Genomic DNA, 17079 nt, shown 5'->3' on the forward strand with positions numbered 1-17079 from the left:
AGGAGGTGCTGGTCCCAAACCGCCCGCTCGCCCACATTCAAACCAGCCCGCCCTCTCCTATCTTTCGGCATGGGCTCTATGGAGGGGGAGGGAGGTTCTTTCCAAAGACTGGCTTCTTTCTTTGCCTCCTGCAGCTGGAAAACAGACATTTTCACAGCGGCAGCCGAAACACAATCCCGGGTAGTCAGTTCCGGCTCTCCCTTCCCCAAGCATGTCCCGTTGCTGCTGGAGTCGCTTTAGCTGAATACGGCACGGCGGCGATGGCAAGAAGCGGATGCCAGCGAAACTCTCAGCCATGGGAAGAGTCCCGCTGCCGCACCAGATTCAGCAAAAGCGGCTCCAGCAACAATGGGACCAATAGGAAGTGGGAAATCCATGCAGAGGGAGGAAAACACATGCATTCCCCCCCTCCATTGGAAATGAGGCAACTGTCAAGAGAGAAGAGGGCGGCGCACGCCATGTGAGCATGTGCAGCAGCCAAAGAAGAGGTGAGGTGACCACAGTGTGTGTGTGTGTGTGTGTGTGTGTGTGTGTGTGGAGTGTGATAGAGAGAGAGACAGATGGACAGAGAGAGAGGAAGGGAGGGGAGAGACAGAGACACACAGTCAGAGATGGGGGAGGGAGGAGAGAGAGACAGAGATACACAGAGAGAATTACAGAGAGACAGAGAGAGGAAAGGAGGGGAGAGACAGAGACATACAGAGAGACAGAGATGGGGGAGGGAGGAGAGAGAGACAGAGAGGAAGGGAGGGGAGAGACAGAGATGGGGAGGGAGGGAGAGAGAGACACAGAGAGGAAGGGAGGGGAGAGACAGAGACACCCAGTGAGACAGCGATGGGGGAGGGAGGAGAGAGATAAAGAGCCACACACAAAGAGAGAGACAGACAGAGAGAGACAGAGAGACAGAAAGAGAGAGAAAGAGAAAGAAAGGAAGAATTGGTGGCTGTTTTGTTTCTTCTTTCCTTTTTTTCTTTTCAAAAGAAAGGCATTCTTTCCATTTAGAGCTGGGAGCCTGCTCTTAAACTTCCCAGACAAAATTTCATTGATTTGTAATTAGAAATAAATATTTCACAATATATAATTATATATTATTTTTTTGATTAATCACTATGCTTAATTATGTTCAATATATAACAATAAAAATACATCCTGCATATCAGATATTTATATTATGATTCATAACAGTAGCAAAATTATAGTTATAGAGTAGCAACAAAAATAATTTTATGGTTGGGGGTCACCACAACATGAAGAACTGTATTAAAGGGTTGCGACATTAGGAAGGTTAAGAACCACTGATCTAAAGCATCCAAAAATAACTGTGATTGGGATGAATAGATGAAACGGACTGGATCTTATCCAACACAATGTAGTGCAAATGTAATTTTTAAAACAAAGTTCTGTTAGTTCTTTATGATATAAAGAAATGACATTCTACTAAGCCTTGGAATATTAAAACAGACATTATATAAGCAAACAAAAAGCAATCTAACACTCCCCCAATATCCTATAGATATTTAGATATTTTTAAAAAAAATTTAAAAAGAGTGAAATTCAACTCCTGGTGACTGAATCTACAGTGTCCTTGTTAGCTTTACTGAACTATTTTGCTACTGTCTTCTTCTGGGGTTAAAAAATATCACAGCACATATTTCTTTGTATTTCTGAAAGACAAAAAAATTGCATATCCCAAAAGAAACATCTGATTATTGAGATATATGGTTGCTTGCAGAATTATTTTATTAGACTTCTAATCGATATTGTTTAGTCTAAGCATGTTAGCATATGGCAAAGGAGGGAAAATTGTAATCCTCTTAATTATGGTGAATTACAACTTTCAACAATTCTAATCAGCAAAGTCAATAATGAGTAATCTGGAGACTAATTTAATAATATATGGAGAGCTACAAATATATCATCCTTTTACAGACATATTTTTAACAAGGACATTTCCTTAATATATCCTTCTCTGCCCTCTAGATTATTATGGCATCATACTATTATGAAGATATTTTAGTTATCTGTCTTTAATCATCTATTTTCTATCATTGACTTTATCAACTTTTCTAGATGTTCCTTTATTAAAGATCATTCAATATAATGCTTCAGAAGGGCTTTCTAATAACTCACCGAAGTCTCTATATTTATATTAAATATATTGCATATGTTCCATACAAGTACTCATATATTAAATGATTTCCCATAGCTACTTACAAACAGCAATTTTGTAAGATATGAAACTGAAAGCAGAAATATTTCTTTCCTGACAAATTCTAAGCATTGGGTACATATGTAAAATTTAAGAAACATTACTTCACAGATTTAAAATATGTTTTTGTCAAAGCTGAAAAAAGCCATTTGATTTTAATGTAGAACAAAAGTACTTTTAAAAATTAAAACAGCACCTGTTAAATACATTTTTTAAAAAATCATACATTTAGCTGCAAAATGCTGCCATCTAGAGCTTAAATTATGTATGATCTGCTATACATTACCACAAAATTAGAGTTGGAAATAACCTTAAGAATATATTTCAAACTTTTACTCAGTGCAGGATCCAGCAATGCATCTAACATATGACTATCCAGCCTGTTTGAAGACCTCTGGGGAAGGACAGCTCATCACTTCATGTGGCAGCTGTACAAACTGACAGTTATATATGTACATCAGAAGGCTCTTCCTGATGTCTATCCTGAATCTAATTCCTATAACTTTCAACTATTAGACTGGTCTTGCTCACTGGGATAATAAAGAAAAGCTGACTCCACCTATACATAACAAGTCTTTAAAGCCTATTATATCCCTTCAATCATCTCTTCTAAAGACCAAAGATGACCAACATCCTTTAATGTTTCTCATAGGGCTTGATTTCCAGACCCTGCACTGTTTTCTTTAAATTTGTTCCAGTATGTTACTGTTCTTTTTGAATACAATATTCCAAGAGGGGTTTGGACCAGGCAGAGTAGAATGAAATAGTGGCCCTTTGATCTGGACTCTATGCCCATTAAAACACGCCAAGACAGCATTTGCCTTTTAAGTAGCAACAGCAATAGCAGACTTATATACCGCTTCGCAGTGGTATATTTAATTATTTAATTAAATTATTTAAAATAGTTAAAAATTGTTTTAATTTTTGTCATTCGCATTCAGTCCATTGAATGTTCCTGTCAATCGGAAATTAGAAATAAAATGTAAATATGCGTGCTGTAGGGGGCAGGAGAAGAAGCCAAGTCAGGTCTGGCTCTGTGCAATCACTGTTTCCTCCTTCAGTCACCCGATGAGAGAAAGTATTTTTCTGTATCTGTGTGGTACTCATCCTTTGCCTGATGCAATCTGTGATGGAGTTTGAGAACATCAAATCGGGTTACATTGATTTGGCCTTCCATAAGAGTTTCAGTTTTTCAGTAGCTCCCTAGGAAAATTAATTGCCCACCTCTGGGATAGAGGGATACTACTCGTTTTGTGGTAGTATTGATCAAAAACCATGAACTCCATAGATTTCACAGATGTTGTAAACAGCTGATGGTTTGGAAGAGTGTTTTTAATCAAATTACTTTTTTCAAGACATTATCCATCCTGATTAAGTGACATGCACAGAAGGCTCATTAGACCTAATGATGGCCTACTAATGCTCAAAGAATGGGTTACACTACACTATAGATATCTTTAAAACTATCCCCAGCAGTCAAGCCAAAATCTTCTCAGAAGCTGCCTGGAATACCCAAATTTCAAGAACAGAGAAGGATTGAAGCCAGGAAGCATTATTGAAAGCTAATGGCAGACATATTCTAGAACTTTCAGAAGTTAGTGAAATTGTACTTTTTCAGAACACTTCTGGTGAATAATTGGGTACCACTCAGATCTAGTCCTTTCCAACTCTTGTTATTCTGTTCTGTTTGATCTTATTAACCAGATATTTTGTACTGTATCTGATAACTGGGAGAACAATGGAGAAACTGAATGGTCACTTGGAGAAGGCCAAATTGCTGGCCCTAGGCCCCAAGTGAGAATGAGAGTAGTGGGGCTAGGCGTCAGCAAAAGCCATGGATCCTTTCTAGAAGCTCTGGAGATCTGAAGGCTTGAAACACTAATCCAATTACCATCAGCAGCCTTAAGGACATATACTGAGAAGTTCTATGGCCGTGATGGCGAACCTATGGCATGCGTGCTACAGATGGCACGCAGAGCTCTCTCTGTGGGCACACTAGCTGCTGCCCCAGCCCAGCTCCACCGTGCACGGCTCCCGACGGCCAGCTGGTCTTCGGGTCTCTGTCATGCCTGCATGTGCGGGGGGCAGGGCGCATGTGCAAGGGGAGCGTGCATTGCATTTTGGGGGGTTGCGTGCACCCCCCCGCCCAACTAGGGGCCTGGAAGGCCTCCAGCACTAACCTGGAAGCCAAAATGGGGTGCAGGTGGGGCGGGGCACATGCACGGGGGGTGGTGGCAAGTAGGCATGCGCAGTGGGGTGGGGTGGGGCACAGTGCATATGTGGGGCATTTATTTTGGGGTTGCATGCACGCACACACATTCATGCACACATGCGCTTTGGGCACTCGGCACCAAAAGGTTAGCCATCAGTGTTCTATGGTATGAGAGGCTGGATAATCTAGAATAATAGCAAAATGTGGAAGATTTGTTTCTCTTGATGAGAATAAAGCCTCAATTAAAGCTTTAAGCTAAAAAGACAGCATTGGAAGTAGGAATGAGAAAGGGGCGAGGATGGTTGAGTGAGTGAGTAAAAGATGCCAGCATATATACTTGGGAAGATTTAAAATTGATCATAGGCAGATCCTAAAAAGCTCAATCTGTAAGCGCCTTAATAATACTGTATTTAATTAATAAAAGCCTGCAAGGCTTTGTCAAACAAGTCTTGTCAGATACACCTTATCTCATACAGATATAATGTATCTTCATTTCAATCCAGGCGGTCCTCACTTAGTGACTACTCGTTCAACAGCCATTCAAAGTTACAATGGTGCTGAACAAGTGGTACTTACAACTGATTCTGAAGTTATAGTCAATGTCTGTCCAGTCAGGAGATTGTGATTCAGGTGGTTGGCAGCTGCCTCATGATTATAACTTTGCAGTGTTCCACAGTCACGTGATTGCCATTTGTGACCTTCACTGACATCTCCTGATAAGCAAAGTCAGCAGGGAAGCTGGCCGGAGGTTGCAAATGAGAACAGTATGTAATTCATACATTGCATTTAACAATGACAATTGGATATAGTGCAACTGCCATGCCAAAATGGTGCAGTTATGTGACACTGAGTTTGACAAACACATTACTTAGCAAGGGAAATTCCCAGTTATCATCAATAACAGAGGACTATTTGTATAAAATATTTGACAAAATGCCCCATGACGCTCTCTTTGGCAATTATGTGTGGGTTGAAATAGTGGGACAAGTAGGTATCTGGTTGGCTCAAAAATTGGATTCAAAGAGTGCTCATCAATGGCTCTTCATAAAACTGAAAAAACTGATAAATGCCACAAAGCTCAATCCTAGTCCTCTTGCTTTTGGGTAAAGAAGTTGAAAGAATGCTTATCAAATTGCAGAGAACACAAAATTGGATGTTTTTATAATATGCAAACAGAGTTTAAAAGAATCTTGATAGGTTAGAAAATATGTTGAAACTAACAGAATGAAATTTAATGAGGTAGAAACATTTTTTAAAAGTTAAAAAAAATTAAACACATAGAACAAGTTAGGACAGCGATGGCGAACCTTTTTTGGCTCATGTGCCATAAGTGGGGGGAGCGCAGGGGGGTCGTGTCCAGGCGTGCCGCACCCATAATGCAATGTGTGACCTCCCAGTGCGCATGCGTGCACTACAGGCACCCCACCCATTTTTGCATGCTTTTTTCGCCCTCCCCAGGCTCCAGAGTCTTTATAGGAGCATGGGGAGGGCGAAAATAGCCTCCCTCGCCCCCCGGAGGCTTCAGGGACCTTCAAGAGGCTTCTCTGAAGCCTCCAAAGCAGTCAAAACGACCCTCCGAAGGCTTCAGGGACCATCAGGGAAGCTCATGAAGCCTCCGGAGGGTCTTCGGGGGGGGGGGATCTTTTCGCCCTCCCCAGGCTCCCATAAAGTCTCTGGAGCCTGGGGAGGGTGAAAAATGGCTTTAAAAAAGGGTGAACTCAGCTGGCCAGCGCGTGTATGCGCGCTGGCCAGCTGACAGGGCAGCGCCATGCGTGCCCTGACAAATTGCTCCGCATGCCACCTATGGCACGAGTGCCATAGGTTCGCCATCACTGAGATAGGAGATACCTGGCTTGGTAACAGAACTTATGAAAAAGATCTTAGAATAATAACTGATTAGTGTGATGTGGTCAGGAAAGACACAAATGAATCAAAATAAATACATAGGTTACAAGACATAGAAAGTAATCATCTTCAACATTGAGTCGACTTCTGGCTTTACTGAAACAGATTCCAAGTAGGAAAACTATTACAGAAGGTGAAAAACGATAACTAAATCCTATGAAAAAATTGAATGAGCTGGATATAATTATCCTGAAGAGAAGGAAGATTAGAGAGATGCACAAGAGCATTCTTATGAAACTATGTCATCGGAAAAACAAAAAAAAAACTTTCATTTTGGGTATGTGCCTAAGAACAATGCATTTACATTATTAGACAGATCCCAAATGAATGTTAGGAAAAAACCCCACTAACAGTAGTTCCATAGTGGAACCAGTTAACAAACATGGCAGACTTCTTTCTTCAGTGGACGTGTTTGTGAACCATTTGTTGCTGATGCTGAATGTGGATCTCTGCATTGAGAATGAATCAAAGCTTCAAATGGCCTCTCTCAACTTTACAGCATTATGATTCTAAAAAGTAGTATCATATTTAGCAGAGAATCATACAGACATAATAGGTGTCAGGCCTGCAGCCGGTTCCTTTTAGGATCTTTGGCCTGCCACACTCTATTATTTTACTATGCTTTTTCATTAGTGGGGAATTGGGAGGGGGAATAGTAAAGAGTAAAATGTGTTGTTCTCAAAATAAAAAATTCCTTTCTAGAAACCCAAGGTCATCTTTTGTCTCTGCACTTCTGAGCCTGACTGGAACTGGATGAGTGGAACTGCCAGCGTGGCAGTAGAATATTGGACCATGTGATGGACTTGTGGGTGTGGGGGCAAGATCATGAACTTTCAACTGGGTGGGGAAACTCAGGACGTCAGATTCAGGTTTCCACAGATGTGCCAACATCTCTCTAATAAATTGGAAGTTTGAGGAAAGTTCTGCCTTGGACTCTGATTTAATTTTGGATGATATTTGGAACTCTGACAGCAGGCTTGATACGAAAGGTGGTAAGGAAAGGGGCAAAAGCTTCATAAGCACATAAAACATACTGGTAGTCCTTGACTTGTAACCACACCTGAGCCTGACAATTATACTCATAAGTCCTGATGGTTGTAAAGTGAGTCACTACCTGACCAAATCAATTTTACAACCCATTTTTGCGAATGTGGCAGTCATAAAGTGAATTAATGTGGTCATTAAAGAAATGGCATAGTCGTTAAATGAATCCATTATTCATTATCAGCCAGGTAGATTTGTATATAAATAAACTATCTGAATGGTTTTCAAATCAATTGGCAGAGCTTACAATAATATAATATTACTGTCAATTGTCAATACTATTTATACATAAACATAAGATTATTTTATGCTAATAACAGCATTAAATTTTTTTGGCACAATATCTTATCTGATCTAAATGGGATTTGTAAGGGTAAACATATCCAATAATACTAAATTGACTGGAGAAAAAAGAAACATGATTGCTTTTTTCTACTAATTAATTCAGGATATTGGTTTAAGAAAACAACAAATGGCCTATTCTATTCTTTTTCTTATAATCGTATTGGTTTACAGTATGGATAAGAAAACTTTTTCAGTCTGTCCTTCTGCCTTGTCTTGGAGTCTGTAGGATCATAGTTACAAGACACTATGACAACACTGGAATGGAGAGTGCTGACATTTCTAGCCCTATTTATTTATGTTATGGATGGGGCTCCTGGGAGTGCATACTGTTTGGCCACCTTGCGCTCCACTGTCTATTCCAGCTTCCCCTGTGTCATCCCTAGTTTCACCGTCTTCCTCCTCCTCCTCCTGACCTCACAAAGGGCCAGCAGCTGTCTTGACCAGGTGCACCTCGTCAATAATGGAAGATGGTAAAGCTCAAATGGGGGGGGGGGGAGGCGGTGGAGAGCTGCAGGAGTAAATAATGGCAGTAGTATGCTATGTGGCAAAAAAAAGGCAAAGGTATGAGGGCTTTAGTGGTGGGGGGAGTTGAAGTGGAGGTGATTAGAGCAGAGCAGGAGAAGTATGAGGATCTAGTCTAATGACAAGAACCTGGACTACTGGAATTGCTATTGCTAAGTGATGTAGCCATGTGATGTTTTGCCTAACAACTGTATAGCTGAGTGACAGAAACTTTGATCCCAATTGGATCATTAAGCAAGGGCTACCTGCATAGGATTGTTAAAAATGAGTACATAACTGAAATACTAATATTTTTAGGTTTCAGAAGCATTATAATTAAGGCTTTGATGCAAATAGATTTGAAAATTTATTGAAAAAGAGCCTTACAATTATGGAATATCTATTAATGCAGAATACTACTTACCTGCAATAGTATGTGCATAAAGCCGGCTCCCAAATGTGAAAACATGCAGCTCATACAACTTGGCAATTTTTTCTAGGAATTCTTTACAATGAGGCCGCAATCGTGTATGGAGCATAGGTTCACCTCGACCTAACTGATAATGAAATATTCCCTAAGGGACAGAAAGATCCACAGTAAGACCTTAAGACATTATGTCATATATATGAATAGCATATATGAATAATGAGGAAAAATCTGCTTGCTCCAAAAGAAAACCATGGCTGCATTCCAAAGAAATTAGGATATGATAGAGTCAGACTCCATAGACACAGTATGATGCCCCCCCCCAATAGAAATTACTGTACTACTATAGAAAACTATAGTATTCTACTACTATGCTAAGTTCAATAGTCATGCATCAAATGAGTCAGAAAGTGTTTAGAAGAAAATGGCAACTTTAATGTAATTTATATAATAAATCTTCTATGGGGTCAAACTTTGATATACTCTCTGTATCTACCTATATATGCCATATCTATCTGTCTGTCTGCCCATCCATCCATCATGACCATTAAAAAAATTACTTCATACAAATCAGTTTCACTTTAAAATATTATTTAAAATGATTTTATACTTATTATAGAGATTAGTAATTAATAAAGTTGCTTTACTCTGTTAGACATCTGTGGACAGTGTTGCTCTGTGGTGTGAATCAATGTCTGATCCAAATCTACCATTAGCACCAGTTTTCGATTTCGGCGTAGCCTTTCCTGATCTTCTCTTCCCAACTGTTCAGCTTGCTAAAATAAATATATATATTATATTAAGTGCAAATGCAAACACCATAGGCTCAAAAGAAGAGAAATAGAATTATATTTATTTTTCCTTTTTAATGAGGAACCTGGAATTCTGAGAGTAGCAGTGTTTCAGGTTCAAGCCTATTAAAACATACCTATTTATTCAAAATAGATACTAACATTTAATTTTGAAATTTTCTAGCAATATGGTTTTATTTTTATTCACAGTAAGTAGCAGATGCATGTGAAGAAGTGGAATAGAATGTTTTCCTACATAACTGTTTTGTACTGTAAGAAAGAGTGGTGTACAATTAAATTCTGCTTATTTGTTATTCCATTGATGCATAAATAACTGGTAATACTATGTATAATGCAAAAAAATATTTTACAGAATATAGTTAAACATGCGTTTTTATTACCATTCCTGAAAATATATGCCAGGGATGTATACTGTATTCCAAATTTAGTATATTATGCTAGTAATGTATAGATATAATACCTCAAAGTTAAGCCTCACAATTATGTCCCACCAAGTACAATGAGAAAAGAGAGGATCAGAATACAATTAGTGTATTTTTTTTTTCTTCAAAAGGAAACATACATATAATAAACATGGGTAACAGATAATACAGCAGAAGGCCATTTTCCTGTTTTGGGAATTTACATTATTTATATACCATCTTCTTATTTAATACTGACACTTAAAATAGGCAACTGTTCCATCATCAAAAGCTGATTTTTTAAAGATAGCTCATGAAAGGGTTTCTGAAATTGAATTGCTTTAAATTCCAATACTTGCTAAGGTGGACCCCATATGCATTATGAAGAAATATCTAATGAAATTTGCTAAACTCTGGACTTCTCCCCAAAACAGAGGAGGAGCAGTATACTTGCCTCGGAGCTAACCATCAATTCTGGGACACTATGAACCATTGATACAGTTGCTGTGAAAACGGGCATGTTTTGTTTTCCATTCTTGCTTTGTAACCTAATAATTGAGGGAAAGAGAACAAAGAATATTGAACGAATTGATGAATTGTCAAAAGGTAAAGGGCTAACCAACTTACTGTGCTATGAATTTTCACAACCATCTCACACATTATATGTGTCAAATAGTCTTTGGTGTGCACAAGTAAACACTGTGCTTAATTGCCAGGTAACATCATAACATCCCCCCCACCCCAGTCAAGAAACTGTGAGTTCTAGTCCTGCCTTAGGCATGAAATCAGGTTGGGTAACTTTAGGCTAGTCACGCTCTCCCAGCGCAACTCACCTCACAGGGCTGTTGTGGGGAAAATAGGAGGAGGAAGGAATATTACGAACGTCCACCAGCTTGAGTTATTTATAAAAACAATAAAGACAATTTTTTTAAAAAAACATAAAAAAATACTTTGAGAACCTGAGAAACAGCATACTTCAAGCACTCAAGGTTTATTCAGAGAGTAGGCAAAAAACACAAGGTCTTTTGCAAAATGGGATTTCTGGCTCTTTTTATATATGATACAACTTTTAAAATTTATTCTGGACAATCTCATTAAAAATCAAGATTTAGACTGCATATGCCACATGCTTCAGGGGGGACTTGAGGTACTACCGGGAGAAATACCATCTAATAGCATCACCTTTTGTAACCTTCTAACAAGCTAAGTCAATGGAGAAAACAGATTCACTTAATAATTGTATTACTAACCAAACAACTACAGTGACTGATTTAACAACTGTGGCAAGAAAGGTCATAAAATAGGGCAAAACTCACTTAATAGCTCACTTAGCAACATAAATTTTGGGCTCAATTCTGGTCGTAAGTCGAGGTTTCTGTAATCCTCAATTTTAGTCCTATATAATTAAGAGAAATCCAGCTCCATACAATAGTACTTACTGTGTCAAATCTTGACCACATTCTGCACATAAACCTTTCATAACAACAGGATGGCTACATGCTTCTAGCCTTAGCAGTACACCCCTGAAAAGCAATAAAGAATCAGATTTAAGAAAAAAACCAACCATCAAATTTCAGTTTCCATCAAAACCAAGTTGTGTAAATTATATACAATCTCTGTAAATAAGACACTAAATATATAATATATATTATTTATGTTTACATGCTATCTTATTTTACACAAGAAATATTTCTTTTATTTTTCAGCCACCAAGCTATAATTTTTCAAACAAGGGACCTCTATGACCGATTGTGAATCAGTAACAACTATGAACAGCTTCAGTAATAATATTCTTATTATTTTACTTTGGTTTATATAGATATTTTGAATATAGTCTTTATATGGGCAAAATAAAGACTATAATAAGAATAAATTTTAATAGGGCATATGCAGTTGCATATGTGATTACTGATTATCAATATTTAGAAGATTTTTAAACATGCCTTCGTAATATTCAGCTTATTTTGGTATATGAACTTGGCTGAAGTGAATATTAAAAATTCACTGTCACAAAAATATCTTGAAGAAAAAGTTGGTTAAACCTTCACTTTGATGATGTACTAAATTATATGGATCCAAGATCCACAAAACCTATCTTAGATTCTTAGGGCCAGCTTGCAGATTTTCTTCAAATATCTGGTGAATACTGATGTTTCATGAACATCGATTAAGAGATACTGGAATAAGATAAACATCAGCCTGGACTTCATTACTGATTCCATAATAAGCAAACATTACTTGCGCACAACTATGAATAAAGTAGTATATGATTATCTCACAAGACCACTTGAGTCAACACTACCACAACCCTCTGTGACAATTCTTTTTACAAGCTAGTGTTACAAAATTGATTAAGTTTTTAAAGTGCCACATACAAAACATATAATGGGAAAATAGGTCATATATTATACAATAATATGACACAGTCTCACCTCAGCGTACAAGTTTTCAAGGGTTGTTTTCTTTTTTATGAATTGTTATCAGAATTTTTATTGCATACAATCTTCTAAGGGCAAATGCATTTATTTTTTTATGACATCTTTGTAGATAGCATTTTAATGTCAAATTATAGCTGGTCTGCAAATACACCATTTACATTACAAATATAAAACACCCCAAACTCTGTTTATAACTTCCAACATTAAATAAAATATATTTTTGTAAAAACTACCAAAATCCTGAGAATTGTTTGTGCTAAACTTGTGAGAGGATTTAATTATTTATCAAATTTATATATTACTTTAATGTAGTGGTCGCTGGTTGAATTAGAAATCTTTAATGATTTAAAGAAATTCTGGGGAAAATTCCAAATGTAGAAAGGGTGGATGACACCTGATCCAACATCATTAATATCATGTATATTATTAAATAAAGTTGAAATTCACTTCTAATGTGATGTTTACTTAATTATCCCAAGAAAAGAAAAAAAGAAAAATATTTCAATGTTATATTTCTTCATGATGTAGGCTCTTCATATTTATATATAAAAGATTCTTGACAAAAATGTCCCTGGAAGCAAAATACCCACAACATTTTCAATTGTTTTACTAGAACAAATAGAAAAACTACAATCTGAAAACGATGGGAAAAACCCTTTCCCATAGTTTCAGGTGAAAAGGAATTATATTTGTTGGTTTGAAAGAAGAGTACAGTGTTAGTATGATCAAAAACTTTGCTTTATTCATAATCTGGATTGCATAGAAAGTTGTGTTTCTACTGAAGCCAATATGTGTTCATTTTTCATTTTGTTTCATTTTTCTTCAGATCTCCTGCTGAATGCATAAAGGATGGAATGGGAAGGATGGAGCTGCTAATACAGGCCCATTCTCTCCCCACTTTGAGACCTTGAAATATTCAAACAAACGAATAGTCTCTTTAAACGTTAAGTGGAACTGCAAGAAAGTAAATATCCAAGAGTATGCCAGTCATATTCAATACAACTATCAATTGCATTTAATTTAATCTGGGTGTAACAGTCAGAGCCAATACTATGGTATAATTCAGTAATATGACACCTAGAGTGAATAAGGTGAAATTAAACAAGATTTAAGAAGAACTCATGGTTGATTAAGAGTCCTGCTGTAACTGTTCCTATAAAAACACCTGTCCCTAACTCCAATCAATAACACCTTCCTCAATTAAAACAAATGTAAAAGCACTAGCAATTTACACATCTTATAGTAAGATAGGTAGCAAGAAAATTACTATATCTTTCATTAAAAATAGCCAAGGAAACCACACATGTATGTCCATAAAATATCAAGAATCAAGCATTTAATATGTAATTCTGGAAGGCGAAGGTAACAGGGAAAGCTATTATTGTGCAGCAATCTGCCTGCTCTTTCAAATGTACAAAAAAGAAGAAAAGTTTTTTACTGTTTGGAGCAACTTGGATTTCACAACCTCAAATTATCTATTATTACCCACTTAAATTGCTATACTAAATATAGGTAGGGAGCCGTAATCAATCAAAAGACATTTGGCAACTTCTGGATGCAACCATATTCCATATTAACAACATGACTATACTCAAGAATACTTTTCATTCCAGTTTTGATTATGAGTATACAATGTAAAACAGCATGCGAATTTAATCCTTCCTTAGGAAAGTGCATTTGTAACATATTTATCTTTGTTTTAAGATTATTGAGATATACTTCCTTTACTAGTTTCTAATCTAGTCATCTATGACAGATGATTTGGTCTGGGTTGTTAAGGCACCCAGATTAGAAAATGTTCTAATTTCTTTCTAGGTGTAATTCAAAACATAAATAAAAATATACATTTTGAGTTTTACAGAGTTTCAAACCATACACTAAGGTTTATGAATATTATTATTTTTCATGAAGTTATATTTAATTAAATGAATTCTCTGCACTGGAAACATCTTTTGAAGATAATTTTTCCATTAAGGAATGCCTTCTCACTGAAAAGTTGTTATAAATTAAAATCAATTTAATTTAATTTAATTTTTAAAAATTCAGTTTTTTGCAATACTGTTTATTTGCAATATATCTGCTAGCTGCATTCTTTCATTTTTCTCTCTGAATGGATCTGAGTAATAGATGCTATTCTGAAAGTTTTCTGAGAATAGGGTTATTTGGCATTGCAAATAAATATAGTGAAATAAATAATAATTGGTATTTCACACTGTTCAGTGTTCTCTTCATCTGAAAGCAATGGATCTAGAAAGCAGTTGTGCAACTTAAACAGAACTTCCACATCTTAAAATTTGAAAATCTCTGAAATATTTTCTAATCTCTAGTTAGCCAGTGTAATTATTTCTAAGTTTTTGGATTTAATCAGATGGACATAAAACATTAACTTATTAAAATCTACCAGGGCATCAGAGATGATCACACACGAAGATGTCACGAAAAAGTTTAAGAATTAATGGCAACCATCCATTCTTCTGACCTAGGTAATTCAAACTATCTGCTAATGATCATCTAGTGTCTGTCTCTATTGGCTTCTTATATCACCTCCCCATTAACGGTTACAGAACTGATACTGAATGAACGCTTACAGTCATCACCTATAATCAAAATGTAAACACAAAGAAAATCGATGAAGGGACAGGGTTTGAGTCCTCGATTTTCCTTTCATCTTTCCGAATCCTTAGGCTTTGCTTTCAATTAGTCACTCCTCCCACTTCCCCCCCAAAAAAGGGGAGGGGGGAAATCCAGGAGACTGAATAAAAATAAAGTCCAATTCATCCAGCGCCCTCTCATAAGAGGCAGACTGCGGTTTTTCCTTACGCTGCCCGCAGAATCCCGCCCCCCCCCACTTCACGCAGCGTCAGGTGCTTATATAGGCTATCTGAGGCAGGTTGGCAGGCTTTTCTGAGGACCCGTCGCCTCGGCCAGTTCTCCGGCAACCTAGGCCTGCAAAAGCCTCCCCTCACGATGGCGCCGTCGGATGGCGACCGGGGTGGGAAGAAAGAAAAAGGAGCGGGGCCTCGGCTGTCACCGGAGCCGCAGCGCTAGAGGGCGGGGAAGGGACGGCCTGCCCCTCGCGCGCTTCCCGCAAGCTCCTCATCTTTCACCGCGCTTGAGGAACAAGCAGAGCGAGCGAGTCAGCTAGCCCCGCCGCCATCTCTCCAGGAAGCACCCACCCACCCACCCCGAAACTTGAGGGGTCCGAGTCCCGCGGATCAGAGGCGGCGTCCTCAGGGATCGGCCCACCCGCTCAGACCGTCATCGTCATCCTTTCCTTACCCCGGCGGAATGACTTGTCCCGGCTGGGCGCGCAGCTCTCGTACAATTCCCGGGCGCTCGGCTTTGACCTTTCGCTCGGTCGCCCGTTGCAGGCCGGGCTCGATAGGCGACGCGCCCGGCCGTGCTGGGATCTGGATAGGCGCGCAGACCGCCAAGACCGAGCCGATTTTCACTGCTGCTCCGGTCGCTACTTTCCATTCGAGCAGCCGGAGCGGCTGCGGGCCAGGAACGAGGATTTCTATCACTTCAGACGCGGCGTCCGTAACGGCGGCCGCGGCGTCGGCGTCTCCACAGACCGAGGCGGTTGCCCCGGATTCCTCCATGGCCTCGGCCACTGGGGCTTCGTCCCAGGCCTGGCCCGTCGAAGGGCAGGTCGCTATGGCAACGGCGGCGCCTCTATCGGTTGAATTGGAAGAATCGAACGCAAAACGTTTATCTTTTACCCTCCCCCACACAAAACTACCACCTTCAGAAAAAAAAAATAACAACAAGAAGTAGTCACGAGCAGCGCCAAACGAGCGCGAGGTCAATATTCCGATGCGCAGGCGCGAGACAGCCTTTTCTCGCGCCCCGACAAGCTTAAAGGGACAGACGCTGAATTCGAGCAAGTCGTGGAGCAAGCTCAACCGAACAGGCTCTTGTTTCGTTCCCAACTCTGACGTAGCCGCTTGAGCCACGCCCATTTTCCTTCTTTTATGCCTTGTTAGTCTCCGCGGTGACGCAGGTGCGCGCTTACTGTACTTGCCAGCCCCTCCGCGTGGACTGCATAACAGAGTGTCATGTTTTTCGCCTCCTCGAGGAATTGTGGGACGAAAACTTGCAAAGTTTTTTTTCCTTCTGCAGCTACAAGTTCCAGCATGCATTTCTCTGGCGGGTGTGAGCATGCGCACCAGACTGGTCAAGAAAAAGCCGCTCAATAGCTGGGTGGGTTTTAAGATTATCGAAGTTGCTAAACAATTCATCTTCAGACGTTAGTCATATCCAGCGCCCTCAAACCATGATGTAAATTCTGCATTTAAAAACATATATAGGAAATAATTTAATTTTTTTTTACCCAAATTTTTTTTTTACCAAAATTCTGCAAATTCTCGGAGAAGAAACAGAGATCTCTTTAGCATTTGGCGTTTCCACACTGTTGATATGGAGGGGACCGAAACCGAAATATACCTGCCCAACTTCGCAGGGAGTATTGGAATGACTTAAAACAATATTTTAAAGTGAGCGGTACAAAAATGCAACCAAAGTTACTGAAAAATGTAGATAAAAATAATATTGCTTATTCCAACTTTAGAACTTGGAGCCATCCATTACATCCAGAGAAACCTTATTACAGAGGAACGTATTAAATCTAGCTTGTGATTATAGTTACAGCAACAGTGATGAGTTTGATGAAGAAGTGGCCATCATTAATTTGTGGAACTTGGCACTGGCAAGTGTGATGGCCATCAATTACACATAGTCCTCCACTTAAAACGGTTTAGTGACTGAAGTTACAAAGGCACTGAA

General features: G+C 38.9%; 1 protein-coding gene across 2 annotated transcripts in view; it reads right to left on the minus strand.

The window, feature by feature from the left end:
* Positions 1–16354, minus strand: part of CTDP1 (CTD phosphatase subunit 1) — a 38261-nt gene extending 21907 nt beyond the window's left edge. The window contains exons 1-5 of one of the 2 annotated variants that reach the window (XM_081951906.1): positions 15574–16354; positions 11296–11379; positions 10311–10404; positions 9291–9419; positions 8641–8791 (exon numbers count right to left, since the gene is read on the minus strand). In XM_081951906.1, coding sequence (XP_081808032.1) covers positions 8641–8791; positions 9291–9419; positions 10311–10404; positions 11296–11379; positions 15574–16256 — 1141 coding nt within the window. In that variant the 5' untranslated portion in view covers positions 16257–16354. Of the gene's footprint in view, positions 1–8640; positions 8792–9290; positions 9420–10310; positions 10405–11295; positions 11380–14882; positions 14919–15573 lie in introns of those variants that run through there. The other variant, XM_081951907.1, reaches the window with a different exon arrangement.
* Between the last annotated feature and the right edge of the window lie 725 nt (positions 16355–17079).

Source organism: Natrix helvetica, assembly GCF_964273705.1.
Source record: "Natrix helvetica genome assembly, chromosome: 4".
Classification (NCBI taxonomy): domain Eukaryota; kingdom Metazoa; phylum Chordata; class Lepidosauria; order Squamata; family Natricidae; genus Natrix; species Natrix helvetica.